Source organism: Saccostrea cucullata, unplaced genomic scaffold (assembly GCF_032062105.1).
Source record: "Saccostrea cucullata isolate Sc308-1 unplaced genomic scaffold, CSIRO_AGI_Scuc_v1 ctg6125, whole genome shotgun sequence".
Taxonomy (NCBI): Eukaryota; Metazoa; Mollusca; class Bivalvia; order Ostreida; family Ostreidae; genus Saccostrea; species Saccostrea cuccullata.
This window is the reverse complement of record NW_026929267.1, coordinates 11,713-36,928: the sequence shown is the minus strand read 5'-3', so window position 1 is coordinate 36,928 and position 25,216 is coordinate 11,713. Positions and strand designations below refer to the sequence as shown.

Sequence of the window (25,216 nt, the reverse complement as noted above, 5' to 3'; positions counted from 1 at the left end):
ATTGTAAAACTATACTAAAATTATGTAGTAGTAAGCTCATTCCTGTAGAAAATTCTTCAATATCTTGGTGATTCAAAAAATATATGTCTATTCTTTAGTGTGTACCTCTCATTTTAAATATAAAGTTCAATTTTAATATGTCTCTCTTAAGTTGAAGCATAGTAAGTTGATAGACATTAAGTATGGCCTGCTTTTTTTAATTGGTGGTTTTGAGAGAGAGAAAATCACATTTTAAAACTATTTCTTTATTGCATTTCAAATCTACACATGCACTTTTACTTAATTTTTCATTGATTATGTTAAACAAAATATTAATGTAATTGCAGGTGATGTTTTGAAATAAACGAGAGTACAACTTAAATATAGCTTTGGACATGCATAGCATAGTTCATTACTATATGGATTCGAATCCTTAAAAGAACAACATGGCAGGGGAGATAATTGCCCTTGATGTGTGGGACAAGTTGCTGATCTTGGCTGGGGTGGCGCTCTTTATGGTCTTGGTCATTTTGACGTTGATGTGTGTGCTCTCTCCCTACTGCTGTCTTTATCAATACTGTCCGTTCCGGAATACGAATCGACTAGGTATGATCTCCCCTCCCTGAATCCGTCTTTTCTTTTCATTAGAATTTCATTGCTCCTGCATCTAATCCCTTTGAATAATAAATTAACATTTAGACAGAATTTGGTTAAGTTTTGATTTACTGCGTCAAGTAAAATGCATGAAGCCTGCAGAACACCCTATCAAATAAATTACATGCATGGCACAAATAATTTAAGAGCGAAACGCAAATCAAGACAAGACCAATTCATTCATGCTGTGTTTAACTCGAAAGAGAGGAATTATAACGAAGCTAACTGGGTTTGAACTTTCCATAGTGCGGTCAAGTCGGTGGCGTTTCTGGACCCATGATTTTTCTGTTAAATCTAACTTGTTTTTACTAGAGATTTTGATTATCTCCCTTTACAAAATTGGTTTTTTTCTCATCTTTATATCTTGTGTCTGCTAAAAATTATGTCATTGTTAATAATACTTTTGAGAATTTCTAAAAAATTGTTAAACGTCACAAAAGTGGCAATACACGAAAAACTGTTTTACAGACTTTTTGCTCATTGACGGAGGATAAGATAAGGTGTAGAAGTGTTGAGAGGATTATTTCATGAAAACAAATAAGTATCATGGTTTTTTAATTTGCATACAGTAAAAAAAAATTACTCAACAATGATGTTAATTCTTCAGATGGCAAACCTTTGATTAATTACGGATCTACGGACATAATGCTGGAATCCAAACACGATAGGCGATCATATCTGGGGTCTATAAAAGAAGAAGAGTCTTCCGAATGGTCCGACGCAAGCGCAAAGAGTGCCCTGGAGCTTAGAAGGGTATTAGATTTTTTTGTTTCCCGACTTTTCACATGAAATTCTTTCCAGTTATAGTATTATACTATATAGAACAAAAAGAAATAAGCAATACACAAGTTCACGAATTTAAATGTAAATTATTTGTGATTTTAATGGATTAGTTTCATGATCTCATAATTAAAAGAATCATTTGGAACTATTAATTTTTTTTAATTTCAAATTAATTAAAATTTGTTTTCCACTATTTTTTTCCACAGAGTATGTCACCCAGTTACGTGCCAAATGGATCAATCGGTTCTCTGCACTCAGCCTCACAGATTCACGACGGCACTCTGCACTTCTCTCTCAAATACGACAAATTTGACAATGACTTACTGATTAAAATTTTGGAGGTTACAGATCTAAATGTTGAAGACAGAACCGCCATTTTGTCTCCATATATACGGGTTAGGCTATACAGATCTCATAGACAACTTTTTACCGGTGCTGTTGAAAATGTTGATACCGAGTTTAAAACTCGGATACAAAAATTCAAAGACAATTTAACTTTTAATGAGACGTTTAAGACATCCATTGCAGCCACCAGTGTAAAGCATATCAGCATTAAATTTCAACTTTGTGACTTGGACAAGTATTCTAGAAAGATAGTGATCGGAGAGTGCATTATGAAATTAAAGAAAATTCATTTTGAAGATTTCGAGGAAAAAGTCTTCCAGGAAAAGCTGAGGGCACCAATAGAGGTGTGTATTTCTGACAACTGATTTTATATCTATAAAATCATATAAATATTTACTTATTTTGAATTTTGCAAGACAAAAGAAACATTTACCAGACTTTGAATAAGCACTTTAAAGTACTGTGGGCATAGGTAATTTTAATGATCATTTTCTGAGGACGTTGACAAAAATGAAGAAACACTAATAAAAAAAAACTGGTAAGAAAATTTCTATGAAGTTTAGGTTTAGCATTGTCAACGAGCCTGTTCTGTTTAGAGCAATGTTTGTCATGAAGATAACAGTGATCTCGATGGTAAAAAAAGATTTATACGGAAGCTTAATAACATGCTGTCATTGATTGAATTAGGGAATCACCCTCTAGTTTGTTGGGTATGCCAGGGCATCAACGATAGTTAGAAGCATGGAATAATGTATGCATAACGTGGGCGAAAGGTAGACCCTGGCATACCCAGCAAACTAGAGAGTGATTCACTACATCTCCATTTCATTAAAAAAAAAAAATGTAAATTTGACAAGCACACGACGGGTGTGACTGGTGGGCAGGGGATGCTCAATCCTCTGTGGCACCTGATCCAACCTTATGTTTTGGAGGTCCATGTTTCCTTTGCTCGTATTTTGTATTGTTTAATGGAATTTTGAGCTTAAAAATTATTCATTATCTCCATACATTTCATTTCATCAACAAAAAAGTAAGACAGATTTCCCTATTATGGCTTAACTAAGTCTGCTTTGTTAGAAGAATTAACGGGAATGCAAATGATACGTGATTTATATACATGTGATTATCATGTTTGTTATGCAAAACATCGTGTTGAACTTGAGTAATGATTCAAGCTATGACTTAGGTCGATAAAAACAAACGAATACACATTTTTAACGCCACAGCTGCAGTATGAAATAAATGACATATAGATTTTTTTGCAGTTTGATGCAATAGTCAATGTTCCAAACACTATTACATCTAACCATCTACATTGTATGCTTTATATAACACAATGTTTCAGTAAAAAAACACTATATCTTTAACAGAATTTATTCAATACTAGTGTACCCTTCGTAGTTTTATTCTGAAAACAGCTCAATCCTATTAAAGCAGTCGTTTTAGATTTTTTACTACGACTTGTGTGTACGAGTCCTAATTCTAATACAAAAGGTTTGAGGACAACTTGTGTGTACGAGTCCTAATTCTAATACAAAAAGGTTTGAGGATGAATGCTTTATTTTAGAAACAGCTAATCTTATTTTCTATAACTAATTGAATAAAAGTACTTTCTTGGCTTCGGGTGATATTATATTATTTATATTAAATATATGCGCCATTATCGAATTTTTTAATGTTTTTCATCGAGCCTGAAATATTTTGTAGGAGGAATCAGGAGAGATATCCATTGGATTGAATTATCTCCCCACGGCAGAAAAACTGTACGTCAACGTAGTCAAAATGAAAATTTATAAAACACCAAATAGGCCTCAGAATGTACTGGGTACGTATTATTACGTAGAAAGAAAAAAAGGGGCTTCAATAAGTCCCGTTTCTTGGCCGTAAAGTGATAACGAGGTTGTACGTTACATGGGACCTTCTCAGTAAGAATAGCTAATTGATAAGTATTTTATAATTATATTGTCTTAATTGGTACGTTTTCTTTCACAAACCATGCTTACTTTACATTGAAGTCAATATAAAAATTCATGATTTTATTTCTGCCTAAACTTTAGTTTCAGAATTAAAATTGTATTTTTCCAAGAAGCACTTAAATAACATCTTTTAAAAGTAATAAAAGCTGAAATAGCTAATATTGATTTTTGTTAACAGACACCTATATCAAAGTTGTTCTAATGCATGACGGGAAACCACTAAAGAAAACCAAAACGGGAACTAAAACGGAGGAAGCGAACCCTGAATTTGATGAAACATTTCCGTTTGATGTGCCCACACAGGAACTCGAGAAAGTGTATCTAGCAATCAGTGCCATTTCTTTGAACACGGAAAATTCGGAACAGAAAGTGTTGGGGCGGATCTATATTGGTTTACCCTTTGGAGGCCCAGCACAGGAGCACTGGACAGAAATGATAAGGTCACCAAGAAATCCAGTCCTACATGTGCATAAACTCACTGAACAATGAAACCAGTGAAATTGTAATAACGGTTAAGTTGATAATCAGTATCTCTCATTCATTCTTTTTCATATTCCGTCCTTTGAAATATCTCCTGCAAAAGTGTGGACTTCCAATAACCTTTGCAATAGTAATTATATAAAATTTGGGACATGATGAACTTTACTCGGTGCACTGAGCACCAAAGTGAGTCTATTACACAGCACATGCAAATTTAAGATGGCTGCGCCAGGTTATTTTGTAGAAATACACGAAACATATTAAACTTTTTCATGAGGTATCCATAACGATATTTCATACGATCAGTTTATTTTTTTCTGGTAAGATGTGCTAGCATTTGATTACCCAAGTAGGAATTTGCAGAGATAGGTAATGTATAAACATGCCACAAGCTCGCATGTAATTCATACAATATTTCATTTCACAAAACTCATGAATTCAATCATTGCTTAATTTAATTTGATAGGTGTACTGGTACATGTACATTAATAATTTACCCTATATAATGACACACACATAAGTGTGTACTCTTTGAAAGATTAATGTGGAATAGGTTTTAATGATTTTATATTTCATGAATTTGGGTTTGAAGGGATGCAAAAGTGCTTGAATGTGTTCATATATTAAGTTATTGGAAGTTGAATTCCAATGTTCTGTGATTTGTATAATCACGTCGGGTTTATTTTAAGCAAAAAACAAAAACATTGTTTGATGCTTGGTACAAGAAAAGAAATAAAATTGTAATTAAAGTAAAATCACTTCATGTTTTACATTAATCTTGAATCATACATTAGCGAAAGTGTAGAATATAGCAATATGATTTCTGGCTTTTACATGCTCAAGAAAAACACGACAGATTTTGGAAGCTTGTATCTTCTAGTCTGAAAAGTTCCAATGATGTTTCCAACTTCGATTGTGTTACAGTTGTTCTACATGTAACTGCAACAAACAAACAGAAATAATAAAAAAGCTAATATCTTTTACCTTGAGATGGCGAAATTAAGTTCTAACAAGCTTTTTAATGCATTTTAAGTTCAAACCCTTTATACTTACAGAATTTGACATAATTTTTTTTTACAATTTCCGGACAAACATGCATATGCAACAAGAGAGTTTGTGAAATATAAAGGTTGTTAAATACTTCCTTTATCTGAACATTTCAAAACTTAAAATTCTGTAGGTTATGATTCATTTACTTTACAGCAATTTTATAAACAACCAGAAGTCTCCGTCGAGACTGTAGCTCTACTGGTTTGTAATTATACCAAAGGATGAGGAAAGAAGCCATTGCCATCAGACCAAAACGGAAGAAGGAGTAGCGTTTTAAAGGAATTTCACACACATTTCTATTTTTAGAAACAATAGCAACACCATTCATCGAAATCAAAAACTTATGCACTAAATTACTAGTATGTATCACAGTGTAGTTCACTTGTGAGCCAAGTTATATTGAAATCAGACCAAAACTGTAGAAGGAGTAGCGTTTTAAAGGAATTTCACAGAAAATTTTATTTTTAGTAACCATGACAACACCATTCATCAAAATTAAAAACCGATGCAATATTTTATGTATCTTAGTGTAGTCAACTTGTGTACCAAGTTATACTGAAATCTGACCAAAACTGTAGGAGGAGTAGCGTTTTAAAGGAATTTCACAGAAAATTCTATTTTTAGTAACCATGGCAACATCGTTCATCGAAATCAAAAACCGATGCACTATTTTATGTATCTTAGTGTATTCTACTTGTGTGTCAAGTTATATTGAAATCAGAACAAAAGTGTAGGAGGAGTAGCGTTTTGAAAAATTGTTTACAGACAGACGGACAGACAGACAGACAGAAGGACGGACGATTGGACACCTTACTATCGCATAAGCTCTTCTGGTCTCTGACCAGTAGAGCTAAAAATTAACCATTTTTTAAAATATGCGAATACTGCAGTGAATAAAAAAAAAAAAAGATTAATCTACTTTATAATGACATTGTTCGCTTCATTACTTGTCAATAAAAACGTTTCAGACGTCTCTGGTCGAGCCTCTTTATTATAAACTACTCATTTATTCCTCAAATACATTTAAAGATTTCTCTTGGGATACAAGATAAAAAGGATTACATATCTTAGTGTAGTGTACTTATATGCAAAATTATATTGAAGACCAAAATTGTAGGAGGAGTAGCCTTTTAAATTAATTTTACAGAAATTTCTATTTTTAGTAACAATGGCAACACCCTTCATTGTAATGAAAAAAAAACAATGCACTAAATTATGTATCTTAGTGTAGTCTATTTGTGTGCCAAGTTACATTAAAATCAGACTAAAATTGTAGGAGGAGTAGTGTTTTAAAAGAATTTCGAAGAAATTTCTATTTTTAGTTACCATGGCAACACCCTTGATCGAAATCAAAAACCGATGCATTAATCCATTATTTTATGTATCTTAGTGTAGTCTACTCGTGTGCCAAGTTATATTGAAATCAAACCAAAACTGTAGGAGGAGTAGCGTTTTAAAGGAATTTCACAGAAAATTCTATTTTTAGTAACCATGGCAACACTATTCATTGAAATCAAAAACCGATGCACTATTTTATGTATCTTAGTGTAGTCTTCTTGTGTGCCAAGTTATATTGAAATCAAATTAAAGCTGTAGGAGAAGTAGCATTTTTAAAAATTGTTTACAGACAGGCGGAAAGACAGACAGCTAGACAGACGGACGGACACCTTACTTTTGCATAAGCTCTTCTGGTCTCTGACCAGTAGTGCTAAAAATTACAGTTACGCACTAAATGCTCTTATAAAAATAAAACCGAAAGTTAGAGATAGCAAATTCCGGAACAATTGGCGGCATGTGCCAAGATGGAGACTTTGGCGAAATATGGACACAGCTGTCTATTAAGTAGACAATGTGGAACAGGAAAGACATATATGATGAGGTTTTATTTGTGTAACCACTGCATTTAATACTTGTTGATTTCTATGAACAAACAAGGTATGGATGCAAGTTTTTGTGGCATATACCATGACTGTAGAAACCGGTGGGGCATTAGGGTCCGTACCCCAATATATTTTTATTATACAGAATACAATAAAACACTTTGCCATTATATGTTTGTGCCCCCTAAAAATAATAACACCCGATAACCCTTTTTTTGTTTGTCAAGAATTTTTTTTCAAGTTATTGTAAATAATTGACTGCCCCCCCCCCCCCATAAAGTGCTTCCCACGGGCCTGTACAGTACTTGTTACATGGCACCCACCTTACCCTCAATTAGATTTGAAATGCTTGCACAATTTTCTACATGTATATAATTATACATTTCTGCAAGTTTCTACCCATCTTAATTTGCAAAGCCCCCAACCCCCCAAGTTAAGATAGCGCATGCATATGAAGATGCGGATCCAAGGTTGCTGATTTTTTTTGCATTTAAATAGAAATATTTAAGAAATTCCTGAAATTTTAGAAAGGTATCAGATCTGGGGTCTATGGGCTGCGTTTAAGTCCCACTGGCTTGTGGTTGAAAGTTAAAAAAAATCAAATGGAGATAGGGGTGTCCATTCCTGATGCACAGGTTATCATAAGTATATATCAACTATATATTAAAGGTACTTGGACACAGATTTGAAATTAATATTTTCTCTATAAAATAACTACCTATATTTTAATAGCATTTCACACAAAAATTAATTAAAAATCTTATTTCGTTTAAAAGTTATTAAAACTTAAAATTTTTTGGCGGGTTTGATTGACACATCCTTGCACTTTCACAAATCTTGACTTTATTCTTAATCCGTAGGAAAAGTGGCAATCCTGATGTGTATTAATGAAAAATATTAATACTATAATCCAGAAAATTCAGAGTAGACATGTTCTAAAGCAAAACAAACACACAATATATTGTCAGCCCGTGCAGTTGTGGTGAACAGACTTTGGCGATTTAACGCACCTGATGAATTCTAAACATCAAACAATAACATGTTTACAAAAACCTGTGTACATAACACGAGTGTGATCGATTCGCAAAACTCTGTACACAACGGAATGGCGATACTTGTGAAGTAGTTCTGCTTTCTAACATTTCAACTCTGAATAAAATTATTCTTCTTGATTTAAGTTTTAATATTTCTCATTAATGCACATCAGGATTACCACTTTTCCTAAGGATTAAGAATAAAGTTAAGATTTGTGAAAGTGCAAGGATGTGTCAATCAAACCCACCAAAAAATTTAAAGTTTTAATAACTTTTTAATGAAATAAGATTTTTAATTCATTTTTGTGTGAAATGCTATTAAAATATATAATTCGTGATATTATACAGAATTTACAGAAATATACCGAAAATATTAATTTCAAATCTATGTCCAAGTACCTTTAAAGTTCGCATGCAAATCATAAATACCTCAGGCTTTTGAAGCTATCTTCTCATTCCCTTCATCTTCTTGGACTTGTTGCGAGTAGGGTTTAATGCTCTCTTGCTCGTTGCTGTGAAGAAGGTGGCCGAGATTCCAGAGTTTGTCTTGCTGGACACAGTAGACTGACTAATAATGATAGCTGATTTAGGAGGTCCATACTTTACCCAATACATCGGTGGCTAACTTGTTTCTCATCTTTGAAGCAGGAGTTAACTCTAGGTTCCTTGGTGAGATGGCGATGTATTCGGAAAACACTCTGGCAATTGAAGCGAAAACAAGCCTCCCAGTGATCCCAAATAATGGGTCTCTCATTAAGGGTCATATATCTACCTGCGGCCGCCTTGTGCTCACCTTTGCTTGATTCAATATTGTTGCGTAGTTTTTCATGCAGTGCATAATATCTTGGATTGCACACATCGGTGATGTCTGTCAAAAACATCGCAGAATTTCCAGCAGCTGTCAGCAAGATGCCCATCAAAGAGCGTGCCAGTGAACGTTCGGTTGGTAGAGGCACCATCCAACACAACATAGTAAATCTGTCTAGTTATCCTGTGTGTATTGAATACATCAACAAACCGAGTCTGTGAATCTTCATCAGGTACCAATGTGATCAATACTGTTATACAATTTCTTTACCTACCCACCTTGAAAAATTAGGGTCAGAGTACATCTAACACAAATATGTTTAATGCTTGCCTTAATCAGGCAGAATCTTGTTTCATTTTATAATTTTTCTAGAACAGGTTTAATATAGATACCTGGCAGTTAATTTGACACTCACCTATATCCCGTAGAGCCATGGAAGACAAACTGTAGCACATGGGTAGCCGACTCTACTCTCTTATCCTTCTTGCATATAACTGAAATGTTGTTGTTAGTTTCGCTCATGTCTACCATTCCAACTAACTTCCATGCGTCCCCTGCTCTCTCTATTACTAGGTTATATTGTATGGACATCTCGTCAATGATCAGACCAACATGTTTGCCAACGTCTGGAACGGATTGTCAGCTGCACTCCATTTCCATCCAGTGTAGGTTATCAGCACTGACAACAATGGGTTGCTTCACGGATTTCTTGTAATACTGCAGCAATCTCTTTGATGGGAGGACCAGCATGTTCGTTTTTTTAGCATTTCATATGCACTTGGTGACTTTAGATACAAGCCTAATGCAACACTAATGATTTCCCGGTCCCATCTTCTTTCGCGAACATCTATGTTCTGGGAGTTTCTCAATTGGTTCTCCATTAAAACAAGAAGGTGAGCAGGAACTTCTTGTCTTGACAGCAAATCATTTAAAATAGTTTTCGTTTCTGTCTCATCGGCTTTGTCAAGAACTATGAACGTATCTTGAGATTTTTCATTATGTGTTTGGACACTGTCACTGCTAGGGTTAGTATCCAACTTCTTGTCTTTTCTTGTATCGAGACACCTTTTCTTTGCTTTTTTTATTTGCATTCGAGCATTGTTGACAAGAACTGGAAGATTGGAGAAAGCTGAGCAGACCTTGGCACTTTTTGCTTCCAAATTGGTTCTCTGAAGAATTCTCATTGTATAGAACAGACCACACTTCTTCCTCACAAGCTGTTTGAGTTGGAAATCTTTCCCTTGTTCCTTTACAAAATGGTCAGATCTAAGAACATTTAGGACATTGTCAATGTTGTGCTGTGTAACAGGAACAGAAAATCCACTCTTCAAGACAAGTCACATAATTGAGATTTCAAAATAGTTCTGTAAGAACATCACAATATACTTGTTTCCCATAAATGCAAGTTGTTAGTTTACACTTCAACTGTAACTCCTATGAAACGGTGTAAGAAATGGCACGGAAAGGTGGAATTTCTAAGTAAATGCTGTGACTTGCAGACTTTTTTCATGCACAAAACACCTACTGGCCTAAAACAGACATGGCACAAGTTTTGAAATAACTGCTTTGTTAGGCACTGGAATGAGAGTTCTCATTATAGAAAACTCTTAATCTGCTGCAGATGCTTTCCGACTTTACACGACCTTTAGGAGAGTGTCTGTAGTTAAGGAAGAGCCTAAAAAAAATCGCTGTGCACAAAGCATAAGTACAAACTCTGCACTGTTTAAAAGTAGTCTGTTACTCATTTCCCCCCGGTCAGATGGGATTTGCTGTAGGTCGCTTTGTAAATAAGGGAGGGCCTCAGAGTTGTCAACTTTAACTTAAAGGCTTCCCATTAAAGCATCCTGAAGAGGTTTATGTTTTCTATGAAGAAGAACAAAAAGACCCCACTATAACCCTTGACTGTTGTAAGCAGGTTTGCCAAGAGAAAACGCAGCAAAGTGACTCGAATATAAATATTAACATTTCAACTTTGAGTGAAACTGAAAGACTGAAACACAAATTCCGCAAGTGTAAATCCTGTACAAAAACTAGTTTGTTGATTGCCCATTAAAAACTTCAATAAAAATCTAGAATCAGCGTTTTTGAGCCATATTCCATTGGAGATATATGGTGAGCAGAATGATAAAATAAAAACACACCTTAAATATCTTTATTCGACAGTTGTGAAAGTATTCAGTAAAAACCCTGAAACGTCAAAAAAATGGGTAGATGCCCATAAAAAATTGAACAAGTTTGCGTTTAGTGAGTATCATGAACATTTGTGTGAAATGCTCTTCCTCTGCAAAGTATTTAATTTCCTTGTGGTTAATGGAATGTGAAATTACAAAGAAATCAATGGATATCATTAAACATCAGCAACAGGCATTTGAAGATTCTGATAGAACTATAGAGGCCCCCTCATCAGTTGCAAAAGGTTAAATAAGATACCTGACTGGAACTTGCATCCACAAAATTGAAGACAGATTACAAAATTCTGTCATCAGATCGATTGGAAAGCTATCGAACAACAGTAGAATGGGTCGCAGTCTCTCCTATCGAAAGCAAAGTTTATTACAGGAACTGAGGAGAAGTGAAGACAGTGCAGATTCCAAAGATCCTAGTATGCAAGAGATTCTACATAAACAGAATAGCTCCAGAGGATTGTTCATTGTCAGTGATCCAGTTTATGTATTTTCCAAAGCAATTGAAATCCTGCAAATGTATTTGACACCTAAATTTTTACATTTTAACATAGAAAAACCTTCAAGGAGAGCGCAGAAATATTCTCTTATTTAATCCTAATTTGTTTAAAGTATGGGTAAATTTGCTCAAAGCAGCAGATGCAGATGATATTGAGGAAGAAATATGTATGTGTATACTCCTCGATCTGTTTGCAGATATCCTGGATCGTTTTTATTAAGCTTGCTTTAGTTGACGCTATCAAAGAATTCAAAGACATTCTTCCTAGAAAGGAAAAGCAGGCTCTCTGCTCTAAAGTGACTGCTTTAGGGGAAAGTGTTGAGACCAAGAAAACAATGGAAACTAAAAATAAATCATATAAATTACAAGCAGGAAAAGAAAACCCCAATCACAAACAACCTTCAATGAATTTTTACATTTTAACATAGAAAAACCTTCAAGGAGAGCGCAGAAATATTCTCTTATTTAATCCTAATTTGTTTAAAGTATGGGTAAATTTGCTCAAAGCAGCAGATGCAGATGATATTGAGGAAGAAATATGTATGTGTATGCTCCTCGATCTGTTTGCAGATGTCCTGGATCGTTTTTATTAAGCTTGCTTTAGTTGACGCTATCAAAGAATTCAAAGACATTCTTCCTAGAAAGAAAAAGCAGGCTCTCTGCTCTAAAGAGTAAAGTGACTGCTTTAGGGGAAAGTGTTGAGACCAAGAAAACAATGGAAACTAAAAATAAATCATATAAATTACAAGCAAGAAAAGAAAACCCCAATCACAAACAACCTTCAATGAACAATTGCTCTTGAAAGAATAGCTTGTGATAAGTGTAACTTATGGTTTCACTATGGCTGTGTCGATATTTATGGGGATGAACCTTTCTTGTTCAAGAAAAGTTGAAGATGGATCTGTCCGACGTGCTTAGCTGAAAGTAAGGACAAGAAATAATAGCCATAATAATGTATATTCATTTTTGGGTGAGTAACATGAATTACAAGTGTGCATTCACAGTCGCCTTGTTTTCAATATCTCAAATATTAGTACACTATTTTTATGTTGGTAACACATATATACGTACATGTAGTACTGGTACTAAATACACAGATAAGTTTCTCAAAAGCAAGATTGTATTACTCTCAGCTTCACACTTGTGCTTTCGTAATTGAAATTTTGACAATATTTTCTAATGTTGGTTGCAGGTATTATAACAATAAGTCTCTGTCGAGACTGTAGCTCTACTGGTTTGTACTTATAATAAAGAAAGAGAAAAGTAGAAGTTGGGGACATAAAACTTTCCAAAAGCAATAAATAGAAGAATGATCCTTGATTAAGTCTCTTTTTTGGCAAAATTACGATAAGACTACAACTGTAGGAGTAGCTTTTAATAAGATTTTACAGAATTTTCAATTTTAGTTACCATGGCAACATCATTCATCAAAAACACAAAACTGATAATTATGTATCTCAGTGTAGTCAATCTGCATACCAAATTATATTAAAATCAGACTAAAACTGTATTTGGAGTAGCATTTTAAAGTATTTCATAGAAAATTCTATTTTTAGTAACAACGGCAACACCATTCATTGAAATCAAACCCGATAGACAGAAGGATATGGAGATAACGAACAGTATTCAATCTCAACGTCCATTAAACAATATACAAAATAAGAGCAGAGCAAACACGGACCTCCAAAACATCAGAGGTGGGATCAGGTGCCATGGAGGAGTGAGCATCCCCTGCCGACCGGTCACACCCGCCGTGTGCTTATGTATCTTAGTGTACTCTACTTGTGTGCTAGGTTATATTGAAATCGGAGCAAATCTGTAGGAGGAGTAGCATTTCAAAAGTATTTCACAAATTCCTATTTTTAGTAACTACGGCTGCACAATTCATCGAAATCGAAAAACCAATATACAGAATTATGTATCTTAGCGTAGTCTTCTTGTGTGTCAAGTTATATTGAAATCAGACCAAAACTGTAGGAGGAGTAGCATTTTGAAGAATTGTTTACAGACAGACGGACGGACGACGGACGTATTACTATCGCATAAGCTCCAAGAAAAATCATATTCCCCGAGGGCTTCGCTTAATACTGCCTTTTCCGACTATAAAGGTCTTATTAGGTAAGTCGACAATTGCTTAGAATTTAATGCTTAAAAATTATGGTCATAATTATACTGACACGCAAAAGAAACGCAACCTCCTACTTAGGAGGAAATTATTATGTAAGTTAACAAAATTGTATCTTAAAATTATGGATATCTTCTTTTAGGTAAACACCGGTAATTTAACGGTTGAACGATTTTCATACCATAACCGGGAAGTCAAGCTTGAGTCTGCTTAACAAAAATCAAAAAAATTGCATGTTAAACACAACATTTGGCAATATTATTGAGTTTTAAGGGGTTTCACTGTTCAACATTAGTAATGCAACAATATTTCAAAAAATAAACTCTCCTTTCGTTTCCCGTAACGATGCTAAGCTAGGCTTCTTGAAAATGGCTTAAAGATGTTGTTCCATTGATCTAGCTAGAAATTTTCAATGTAAAGGTGATGGAGAGTTGCTGATGCAAAAATTCACAACAATACGCCATAAAAGGGTCTTACATATTATATTCATTAAGGACAGTCCTTGTACCGGAAGTCCAGGGGTGGTTACACTGCTCTAAGTTAGAGAAAATTCGACCATTATCTGAAAAACGGGCATTTAAAAATGGCAAAAATATATCCTTCGCTCAGATCTCTATATTGATGAACCTATTGTATCGTAGAAATTAAGCTGCAATTGTTGTTTAGGGCAGTCTTGCACGTTTTACTTAAATGGCTTGGAGGGGGTGATTGATTGTATGTTGTTTAACGTCCCTCACGAGATTTTTTTACTCATATGGAGACGCCACCACTTGCCGGTGGAGGGCTACAAAGTTTGTCCTATGCTCAGCACTCAGGGCCTTTGAGCAGTGAGGGATCTTTTTCGTGCCAGCATCTACTGCCACACGGGGCCTCGGTTTATACGGTCTCCATATGGGTACAAGTAAAATTCGGCACCTAGTGAATTCGGCACTCAAAGAAAAAGTGAATTCGGCATCTAGTGAACTCGGCACCTAGTGAACTCGGCACCAGAATCTGGTAAATTCGGATCAGATTCTGGTTAATTCGGCACCTTTCTTAAACAAATCGACAGATGTTTAAATGTCAAACAGAGAATCAACTAGAAAAGCTTTACTGAGTAATATATAAACACTATCTAAACATAGCTAAACTGTTTGACCCAATTCGTCTATCCCAAACATGCAAACCTAGCAAGAGGTGTCGACAGCTTTAATATCAAACAGAGAAAGATCACTGCACTGCAGAACTACACCGGTCTCCACGTCCCACAGTGGGATTCGAACCCGCAACGTAACAATTGACTACTTACTTCGCGACTCTAGAGCAGACGCTCGAACTACTGCGGCACGCGGGCGACGGGAGGGGGGTGTTTTAACAGTCATGTGTTATTAGTAAATAATAAGATAAACATTTAACAGGTTTATCAAATCTCTGATGTTCTGAAAAGTGATTTTAGCCTTACGGTATTCATTTTTGAAAATCATTTGATAAAAAAATCAAACATTTGTAGATTACTGCTTGTTGCGTTTCTTTAGCGTGTCAGTATATTTCCAGTATATGGATGCGTTACTGTATACCCATAGCTGCAGAACTGAAGTTCTCTGCTTGAGAAAATTTTCAATGTTACACTCAACTACATGCAACATTTATTATATTATAATAAATATTTTATACAAATACATATTATGTAGTGAACCTTGCGCGCATGAATTCCGCGCAATCGCTATTTTTTGGAATACCACCCGTCGTCAAGCAATGTTGCCTGTTGCTACGCAAGAGGGCGTGGCTTCATTATTCAGCGGGTAGTAGTGTTTTTTATCAAATGTTTCTCGACGAATAAGATTTAAGTAATTTACAGGAAAGTATAATATAATAAAATAACAGCTGTGATTTATTTTCTTACTCTTCCACTAATGACATTATATAAATATTAGTATATAATTATTATATGCTAAAATATAGATCTATTGTCTGCATATTTTAAAAATTCAAACGTATTATGGAGGACTGGGAGGATATAACGAGATATTGATAAATATCATTTCTGTGTGAGGATATGACACAAATCGATACATTTGTAAAAATATTGAAATCCAAAAAAAAATTCTAACTTATTTTTCTCTTTATTGGATAAGACTTGATTTAATTCTTGAAATAATGATGCTAAGTATAAATATGAAATACATATAAAACATATTTTGTTTCTACAACAACTATACAGCTGCTTTGAATATTAATGATTCTTTCTGGCAAAATATTTAATTCTCCATTTCAATACAAAAAAATATACCCCAGGTACAACCATAGTCATTTAATTATTGTTCCATGTAATCCAACTTCAGGCGATGGAAACTTAAAGAATATTTGGTAAAATAAATAGTTAACGGCAAAATATTCGAAAAATGTTCCAAAAAACGAAACATTTTTTTTAATTTTGTGTTTCCTACCCATTCTAAACACAGTCTGGGATTCCCTCAATGCTATATTGCATTGTTTCTAAAAGTTAACATTTAATATTGTATAGAAGACAGACAATGGTGTCCCATTAGCATTTTGTACAAATATTATTTCAACATGATCATTGCTACATTTTCGATAATGATTTAAATGGCTATTCAATTAGACCTCGAACACTTGCAGTGTTATTTAATAGATCTACAGGAATGGATGCTGGAGTTTATCTTTTAATTACGGGCTTAATACTGCCTTTTCTGACTCTAAAGGTCTTATTAGGTAAGTCGACGATTGCTTAGAATTTTATGCATAAAAAATTATGGTAGTAATTATTTCCAGTATATGGATGCCTGTTACTATATACCCATAGCTGCAGAACTGAAGTTCTCTGCTCGAGAAATTCGGACAAATGAAGGATATGGAGATAACGAACAGTATTTCAATCTCAAAGTCCATAAAACAATACAAAATAAGAGCAGAGCAAACACGGACCCCCGAAACATCAGAGGTGGGATCGGGTGCCATGGAGAAGTGAGTATCCCCTGCCGACCGGTCACACCCGCCGTGTTCTCCTTGTCATGATCAGAAAATAACGAGACACCTACAGATCCATGCGTTGTAAAAATATAAGATGCGGAACTGTAGCTCTCAGAAAAAAATATATATTGACAGACCGGAGAGCTTCTGTGCCACCCATTGAAAAAAATGTATTTATTGCGCACAAAAAGTGCGCTGTCTCTTGATTTATTTCTCCATGTTTAAAAACTGTCATCTCAAATCTCAATATATATACTAAACGTGTGTTTCAAACATATTCTTTCACTGTTTCCACAACAAAACACTCATTATAATTATTAGCTTACCTGAATCGAAGGCTCAAGTGAGCTTTTCTGATCAAAATTTGTCCGTTGTCTGTCGTCGTCGTCGGCGTTGTCGTAAACTTTTCACATATTCATCTTCTTCTCAAGAACCACTGGGCCAATATCAACCAAACTTGCCACAAAGTATCCTTGGGTGAAGGGGATTCAAGTTTGTTCAAATGAAGGGCCACGCCCTCATTCAAGGGGAGATAATTGGGAATTAATGAAAATTTGGTGGCATATTTTAAAAATCTTCTTCTCAAGAACCACTATGCCAGGAAAGATGAAACTTATGGGGAAACATCCTCAGGTAGTGTAGATTCAATTTTGTGCAAATCATGACCCCCGGGTGTAGGGCGGGGCCAAAATGGCCGACCAAATTTTTACATAGAAATTCTTTAAAAATCTTCTTCTCAAGAATGACAAAGCCATAATTCATCATATTTATATGGGAGCATGCTCATGTAGTGTAGAGTCAAATTTGTTCAAATCATGACCCCCGGGGGTAGGGCGGGGCCAAAATGGCCGACCAAAGTTTTACATAGAAATATATAGGAAAATTCTTTAATAATCTTCTTCTCAAGAATGACAAAGCAATAATTCATCATATTTATATGGAAGCATGTTCAGGTAGTGTAGATTCAATTTTGTTCAAATCATGACCCCTGGGGGTAGGGCGGGGCCAAAATGGCCGACCAAAGTTTTACATAGAAATATATAGGAACATTCTTTAAAAATCTTCTTCTCAATAATGACTAAGCCATAATTCATCATATTTATATGGGAGCATGCTCAGGTAGTGTAGATTCAAATTTGTTCAAATCATGATCCCCGGGGGTAGGGCGGGGCCAAAATGGCTGACCAAAGTTTTACATAGAAATATATAGGAAAATTCTTTAAAAATCTTCTTCTCAAGAATAAAAAAGCCATAATGCATAATATTTATATGGAAGCATGTTCAGGTAGTGTAGATTCAAATTTGTTCAAATCATGACCCCCGGGAGTAGAGCGGGGCCAAAATGGCCGACCAAAGTTTTACATAGAAATATATAGGAAAATTCTTTAAACATCTTCTTCCTCGCCCACATGGCACTGAAATTGAGATCATCGAAAATTATGCCTATTTTTACTGCCATTTTGATTTGTAAGATAATTCAATCCAACACACTTCGAACAGATGTAAACTATGAGAGAACTTGATAAAGGAGTACTTAAGGCGTTTTTTGAAATCTAGCTCTTTTTTTTATATTCCCGATAAGAATTTTAACAAGACTACATGTACTAATATTTATGAAAACGGCATATAAACTGTGTTTGTGCATTTGCAATTCTTGGCTTTTTTCAGACTTTGCCTTTTTTGTATAAGTGCATTTTATTTTGCTCCCCTTAGAAGAAGGGTGGGCATATTGCTTTGCAGCTGTCTGTCGATCGATCCACTTAGTTTTCGTTCATTTTCTTAACAACCGTTGCGCACGTTGAAATGATATTTAGTACACAGATATATCAGATTAATATCAAGGTCAAGTTCTGTTTAGGGTACGATCGCGCCATTTTTCACATATTTATGCCCCTTTGACAAATTGAAATTATTTGCAGTTTCTGCTCATTTTCTTTTGAGAGGGTGGATATACTGAAATCAAATTTGGCATACAGAATTTTCAGAGTAATGCCCCTTGGACTTGGAAAAAATCCAACACCTGCGCTTTTTTTCACGCTCACTTCATTATTTTATCTTCACCAGCTTTGATATCCGATAATTAACCAATAGGCATACATTTAACTCACATTCCTAAATATTTATTTACCTCTCAACGGTTCAAGAAAGGCTGTTTGTGGATGTGGACGTCGACATATTTAAACCGACGTCCCAAAGCTTTTTTTTATCAAGGACTAGTTTCGGACCGTTGGACGCAAATTAAAGTATAAATAATTGGAGTCAAGTATAATATAATTAATTATCGGATACCATTCTAAGATCGAAGGAAAGCATACGCTCGCCAGTTTATTATTGAAAAGTCTTAACCCAAAAGTAGTCCCAACCATGATTATGATTTGCAAAATATAATTATCTCCCTCGGAAGAGGGCATGGCCCTTCATTTGAAGAAATTTGAATCTCCTTCACTTAAGAATACTTTGTGGCAAGTTTGGTTTAAATTGGCCCAGTGGTTCTTAAGAAGAAGATGAAAATGTGAAAAGTTTACAGACGCACGTCGGATAAAATGTGATCAGAAAAGCTAACTTGAGCTTTCAGCTCAGGTGAGCTAAAATGCCTTCCAAGGAAGAAAGAAATTGATTTTGACAGAAACAAATACTTCCGTATTAAGGGGTCTCTCTACACCTGTAAAGTATAACTGATTTTTGTTGCGTGCATTTGCTTCTAATAATAGGCCCCATATCCGATCAAATAAGGTTCCAAGTATTTCAATTTATTTTTAGAAACATTTGAAATATTTTATTTACTTTGTTAAAATTCCTCCTATCTGTATCTTAAAAAGCCAAGTGCTTTAAATTTCTCTTCAAAGTTTAGTGTTATAAAATATTGAATAAATAACCAACAAAGTTAAAAATAAAATCAACATATTTTTTATTTAAATTTACAAAAATAGACAAAAGAAAAACTAAAACAGCATTTTCTTGAAAATAGCTGGTTGGATCCTCTTCAATATCTGAAAAGATATATAATATCAAAGGGTAAAAACAATGAAAAAAAGAAATTGAAAAAAAATGAAAAACTGTCAAAAATTTATAAACATCACAAAAATTCACGTGTGAGAGATCCGTTTTAAGAGTGGACTCAAATATCTTGGTACTGTTTTTTTTAGCTCTACTGGTCAGAAACCAGAAGAGCTTATGCAATAGTAATGCGTCCGGCGTCCGTCCGTCTGTCTGTAAACAATTTATCAAAATGCTACTCCTCCTACAGTTTTGGTCTGATTTCAGTATAACTTGGCAAGTAGACTACACTAAGATACATAATTCTGTGTATCGATTATTGATTTCGATGAACGGTGTTGCCGTGGTTACTAAAAATAGAAATTTCTGTGAAATTCTTTCAAAATGCTACTCCTCCTACAGTTTTGGTCTGATTTCAGTATAACTTGGCACACAAGTAGAATACACCACTAAGATACATAATTCTGTGTATCGGTTTTTGATTTCGATGAACGGTGTTGCCGAAGTTACTAAAAATAGAAATTTCTGTGAAATTCTTTCAAAATGCTACTTCTCCTACAGTTTTGGTCTAATTTCAGTATAACTTGGCAAACAAGTAGAATACACTAAGCAAACAAGTAGAATACACTAAGATACATATTTCTGTGTATCGGTTTTTGATTTCGATGAACGGTGTTGCCGTGCTTACTAAAAATAGAAATGTCTGTGAAATTCTTTCAAAATGCTACTTCTCCTACAGTTTTGGTCTGATTTCAGTATAACTTGGCAAACAAGTAGAATACACTTAGATACATAATTCTGTTTATCGGTTTTTGATTTCGATGAACGGTGTTGCCATGGTTACTAAAAATAGAAATTTCTGTGAAATTCTTTCAAATTGCTACTCCTCCTACAGTTTTGGTCTGATTTCAGTATAACTTGGCCCACAAGTAGACTACACTAAGATACATAATTCTGTGTATCGGTTTTTGATTTCGATGAACTGTGTTGCCGTGGTTACTAAAAATAGAAATTTCTGTGAAATTCTTTGAAAATAGTCCTCTTACAGTTTTGGTCTGATTTCAGTATAACTTGGCACACAAGTAGAATACACCACTAAGATACATAATTCTGTGTATCGGTTTTTGATTTCGATGAACGGTGTTGCCGTGGTTACTAAAAATAGAAATTTCTGTGAAATTCTTTCAAAATGCTACTCCTCCTAAAGTTTTGGTCTGATTTCAGTATAACTTGGTACACAAATAGAATACACTAAGATACATAATTCTGTGTATCGGTTTTTGATTTCGATGATCGGTGTTGAACGGTGTTGTTTTGTTATACTCAGTGATTTATCGGTGTTAGGTGAATTTTATTCTGATCATGTGGATTAAAATGGCGTTTTTACGGAAGTACGCCATGTTGTGACGTTGTAGAGAGCCCCCTTAAAATTCACATTCAAACTAGTCGCCCGCGTGACGCAGTGGTTCGAGTGTTTGCTTTAGAGTCGCGGACTGCATCACGTGTTAGAATCCCACTGCGGCGGGATATCGAGAGCGGTCTTTTGAAGTAAACCATATAAACCGAGGATCAGGGTCGCAAAACTTGCTGACACGATAAGATCTATTACTGCTCAATGACCCTATGGTTGGGTATACAGTTGATCTAAAGTAGAAGGTATGGTTTTAGCTTTATTGTGCCCTAAAATGTAATGACATCAAAAAGTTTTGAAACTGGCTTAAATATTTGTTAAATAAATTACTCTGATAAATCAGGGAAGATATGGCATGAAGGTTTACCATTCTGCAAATATGACGGTATAATGTGAAGCATTTCTCTATTTTCAACAGAAAAAGCCTCAAAATGGCACATTTCAAGGGTGATTTTCCTTTAGAAAACAGTGTTCTCAGCCGTTGCCCACGTTAATTTTTTGATATTTTGTGCAAAATTCAATAACAAATAACATATCACAAGATCTTCGTGGGCGATGCCTGTGGACAATGTTATCTGAAAGAAAATTCCATTGAAAATTGGTGTCTTCTGCAAGTTTTTAAGAAAATAGGGGAAATGCACATGTTCATGACGTCATAATTAGAATTTAAAAACACATGTGAGAAAAATGACTTGTATAATTTTTCTGCATTGAATTTCAATTATTTAAAAGGCATGAGTTTTTCAACTTTTACACCAGTTTCATTTTTTAGAAAATCACAGGGCAAAATTTGTATAGAAACCATACCTTCTTCTTTGCAACCTTCCACCGTGATGTGGTGGCATTTCTATAATCATAAATGAAAAATTCTACGTTAAACATAAATATTCAGACCAAATAAAGTAATTAATCTTATCGTCCCCTAGCTAGGTCAGTATTAGGATTCCCCATCGACTACTGTAGTACTCAAATAAATACTACAAACGAGTGACAAATAATATCTTGTATTTAATTGGATTATTTATAGTTGGCAAACAAGTTTAAAGTAACGCCCCCTAGCCAATATGCATGGCGACTTGAATTAATATCGATCAAAGTCTCGAGTAACCGAACAAAAAATGGCTGACAAAATAATTTTATTTTTCAGTCTTCATTATTAGTGAATGTAATGTAATCCTGACCTAGCTAGGGGACGATAAGTTTGTTATTTTGTAAAGTTCGAATATTTTAGTGTAACGTAGAATTTCTCTTTCATAATTAAATAAACGCCATCACTTCAGGTAATCTGATCCTAAGGTTTATAAAATTTAGTTAAGTACTCAAAAATACTCATAAAGTATCTCTGAATCCAAAATGTTATGTAAATATATCTACAGTATTTCCCTATAGTTAATGTAAGATTAAAGTTAATCACATTATACAGGAAAAATCTTCAAATCTCCAATATTCTTGCAGAGAAGGCGAATTGGAATATCAGCAATGCATTTTCTAATTGCAAATTGATCAACAAATATATTTTAGGTTAACAAACGAAGGTATCCAGGCATTCAAAGAAATTGTCATAATTTTATACTTATTTGGTATTTTGTCTTTTTTTTCCATCATGAAGTGTAAAAAGCTTTTGCTGTCATTGCAAGACACCACAAATCACTTCATATTTCATATCATGCTAATAAGCATTGGTATCTAAGGGTGGATTCAAGAAAATATTTTTCTCTAAAACTGTATTATTTTTTTTTCCTTTTATAGGGTATATTTGTCAAGTTTTACAAGACATTTTCTAAGACTTCCCAAAACTTTAAATCTTATAAAGATGAATAAAATGATTTTTTTTTTCATGCAACAATTTCCTTCATCTTGATGAATTTTTAAATTAAATATTAATTTTTGGAGTTATCCTTCCTTGCCTTAACGGTGGAAGGCTGCAAATTAAGACCAACTGTATGTTAGGGGAATTGAGCAGTGATATATAGTCATTTCTATAACTATGATATAAAGAGCACACCTTTATCTTTGGTTTAATAGTAGCAAATCATCTGAAATATTGGCATCTACTAACTACTGGAGTATACTATTAGCCCTTCACAAAAATTAAGACTTTTATTCTTTACATCTTTAAGACATGAAGGCGTATCTTATTTTGAAGGTGCCACTATAAGTTCAGGCATTCCAAATACAGGAACTCATTTTGTACTATCCATGAGTCGTCAGCCACAAGAATTTGGAGTAGAGAGTTGCAAACTTCTCTTGTACAATCCTAGTACAACAGATACTGCTTATATATTAGTATACCATAGCCTGATAGAGAAAATTAATAATGACGAATGGAGTATCGGGTCTTTAATGACGTCATTGATTGATATTCCCGACGATTACGGTCTGGACAAGACGTCGCAAACCTCTAATAAAGGATTTGAGATTAGATCCTCGGTCCCTATTAAACTGAGATTGATTAATATCGGATCTTTCTCAGGGGATTCTACTATGGTATTCCCCTATATAGAGCTTGGAAGCCAGTACTACGTAATCACTCCATGTTATGCTAGCAGCACGTACAATCAAGTGCAGATTGTTTCCACCAGTTCAAGAACATCTGTGGTTGTTACTCTTCCCAGAGTCCCAAATACGGACTTTCTGACATTGGGAAATAGGGTCTATCGCGGCGGAGAAGATATAACTGTTACCCTTGAGAGATATGATGTACTCCATTTGACGAGTTATCATTCTCTTACTGGGACTCGGATATCAGCCTCTGATATCGTATCTGTGTTTACCGGATGTGACTTTGACTTTGTGGACTACACTGGACAACAAAACACTGCGGATTTCTATCATAAAGTCGAGCACACTGTCGACCGTACCCGCTTGGGCCGATCCTTCGACTTTGTGGCGATTGAGGCCTGTCGAGCGACCATTGTGGCTTCCGAAGCTCATACCACCTTCACGGTCTCCGATGATAGTAACTGCCAGGAGTTTAGTCTCGTTGACGAAGCAGACAAATTGGAAATTCCATTCACGAAAGGTTTAGCCGTCGTGATCGATTCGAACCACCCCATTCTTGTTGCAGTTGACAGTGGGAGCGAATTGTTTCAATACCTAACTCCCCGGGAGCAAGAAATATCAAAAACTACTTACTGTGTTGACCATCTGAGCATAGCCAAGTTCTCTTTGTCTGTCAACAAGGGTTGCCGTCTGGACTTTTCGGCCAATGGAAATAATTTAGAATTAGACAAAGATATTTTTAATGTGAAATGTTATGATAATGATACTAAATGTTTCTTCACGTCCCGTGACTATACGAGTTCTTTGGGATGTTATACAGTAAAAAATTCATGTGGATCCTTCCATGGGGTTGTTTTGATAGATGCAGCACAATGGAAAGCTGATATGGAAGAAACTTTGGGTAACGCTATGACAGTTGTTCCTCGAGTGAGTATTATTTTTGTCCGTTGAACTTCAGCGCGTAAGAAATATGATATAAAATCCTTTTTGGTCTTTGTTAGTAAAAATTGAACATTTTTGAGAGAATGCATTTCAGTAAAATGTTTTAATGAAACTAATAACCATATGTAACCTTTCTTTTTACAGTCCTGCCCGGCGGGTCTAAGTGGTCCTAACACTTGTTCAAACGTCGTTGTATCTTGTGTATCCACCACAACATCAATTACCACAGTTTCTAGTGAGTTACTAAATTGAAATTCTGTGTAATTAAGGTAAAGACATGTAAATCCAATATTCCTACCATTTGTTGATATATAGGGCATCATATATAAGAGATTTATATACCCCCCGCTTGAAAAGCGTGGGGTTGTATATATTAATCGGTATGTCTACGTCTGTCCTTCTGTCTAGCTGTCCGTCCGTCTATTAGGCTTTGGGGTACCCATCATGATCTCTTATCCGCAACTCCTCTCATACCACTGAATGAGATTTGGTGAAACTTTCACAGAATCTTTATTACATATTGTCATTGTGCACCTATTATTTTACTTTTTGATCCGACACATATTTTGTTTCCCACAGCAAATTATGGACATTGTCA

At 34.9% G+C, this 25,216-nt stretch overlaps 1 protein-coding gene and 1 pseudogene across 1 annotated transcript; both read left to right on the top strand.

Annotated features, from left to right (window-relative positions):
• Nucleotides 1-330: 330 nt before the first annotated feature.
• On the top strand, nt 331-4,962 carry LOC134280257 (synaptotagmin-C-like). The gene is made up of 5 exons (XM_062762662.1): nt 331-585; nt 1,241-1,386; nt 1,623-2,105; nt 3,469-3,586; nt 3,916-4,962. The coding sequence occupies exons 1-5, from the start codon at nt 426-428 to the stop codon at nt 4,224-4,226; spliced, it is 1,218 nt and encodes a 405-aa protein (XP_062618646.1). The 5' UTR covers nt 331-425; the 3' UTR covers nt 4,227-4,962.
• Nucleotides 4,963-9,045: 4,083 nt separating this feature from the next.
• On the top strand, nt 9,046-24,853 carry LOC134280255 (uncharacterized; annotated as a pseudogene).
• Nucleotides 24,854-25,216: the final 363 nt, after the last annotated feature.